Source organism: Egretta garzetta, unplaced genomic scaffold, assembly GCF_000687185.1.
Source record: "Egretta garzetta isolate BGI_Z169 unplaced genomic scaffold, ASM68718v1 scaffold132, whole genome shotgun sequence".
Taxonomy (NCBI): Eukaryota; Metazoa; Chordata; class Aves; order Pelecaniformes; family Ardeidae; genus Egretta; species Egretta garzetta.
The window spans coordinates 171,179-172,093 of NW_009258892.1; the positions used below are offsets into that span (position 1 = coordinate 171,179).

Below are 915 nucleotides of genomic sequence, written 5' to 3' on the forward strand. Positions count from 1 at the left end.
CCGCGCCGCCGCTCCGGCTACCCCGCGGCTGCTGGGAACGCACGAACTGCCCCGGATTTCAGCGGAGAAAGTTCGCCGATAACGTTGTCAGCACCCGAAAATACTCACCGGGGGTGTGCGTGCGTGGGGAAAGAACCAAAAAGCCGTGCGCTCTGGCTGAGCAGGTACCAGATGTGCCCTGGGGAAACTGCAGGAAAACCGGAGGTCTGGAACATAAGCAACTTTTTCTCTGCATTTCCAAGTGGTTTTTGCCCCTGCTTCGCCTAGCTACCTACGCCAAAGGCGTGGTATCGGCGGGTTGTGTCCATGAGACCATTCCTAAAAGCCTGAAGCAGTCCACGGTGGTGGAGACTGCTCAGCGCAGAGGCAAGAAACATTTAAGAGGCAAAAAGCCCATCTCATGCAAAGCCCATAGGTTGAGCACGAGTCAGTCCATCGATGCCCCCCAAATCCCTTCAGCTAGCTCCAAGGCGTATGTACCCCTTCTGCCCTCAGCAGCCACTCTGCGCAGAGGCTTTGCTTTTTGATCGTGCTGAAGCTGCCATCCTACTGAACTGCCACAGAATGAGGTAACAGAACCGCTATAGAGTCACCTGTTTTTTTCAAAAACCCATTTGAAACAAAGTATGATGTTATCATTAACCACTCCCAAGTTTACTACTTGAAAGTTTGACAACTTAATTTACTTGAGATTGCTGGAACTCATTTTCCTACCCCTCTTAACGGGACTTGCCCCAGGGAACAGCATCCTTCCTGTAGTTAAGCCACACACTGGGGCAGCAAATTGTATTTTTATTTCAAGTGTACAGGAGGCACTACAGAGTTCAAAAGAGTAATAAGCAGAAATCTGAGATAATTTCCAGTATCTGTTCTTGAACTGCTTCGTAAAGAAAAACACTGTAAAACTATTTCTAT

At 49.1% G+C, this 915-nt stretch overlaps 1 protein-coding gene across 1 annotated transcript in view; it reads right to left on the bottom strand.

Annotated features, from left to right (window-relative positions):
* Window positions 1-308, bottom strand: part of ADHFE1 (alcohol dehydrogenase iron containing 1) — a 21,040-nt gene extending 20,732 nt beyond the window's left edge. The window contains 1 exon segment of the mRNA XM_009634107.2: window positions 276-308. Coding sequence (XP_009632402.2) covers window positions 276-308 — 33 coding nt within the window.
* Window positions 309-915: the final 607 nt, after the last annotated feature.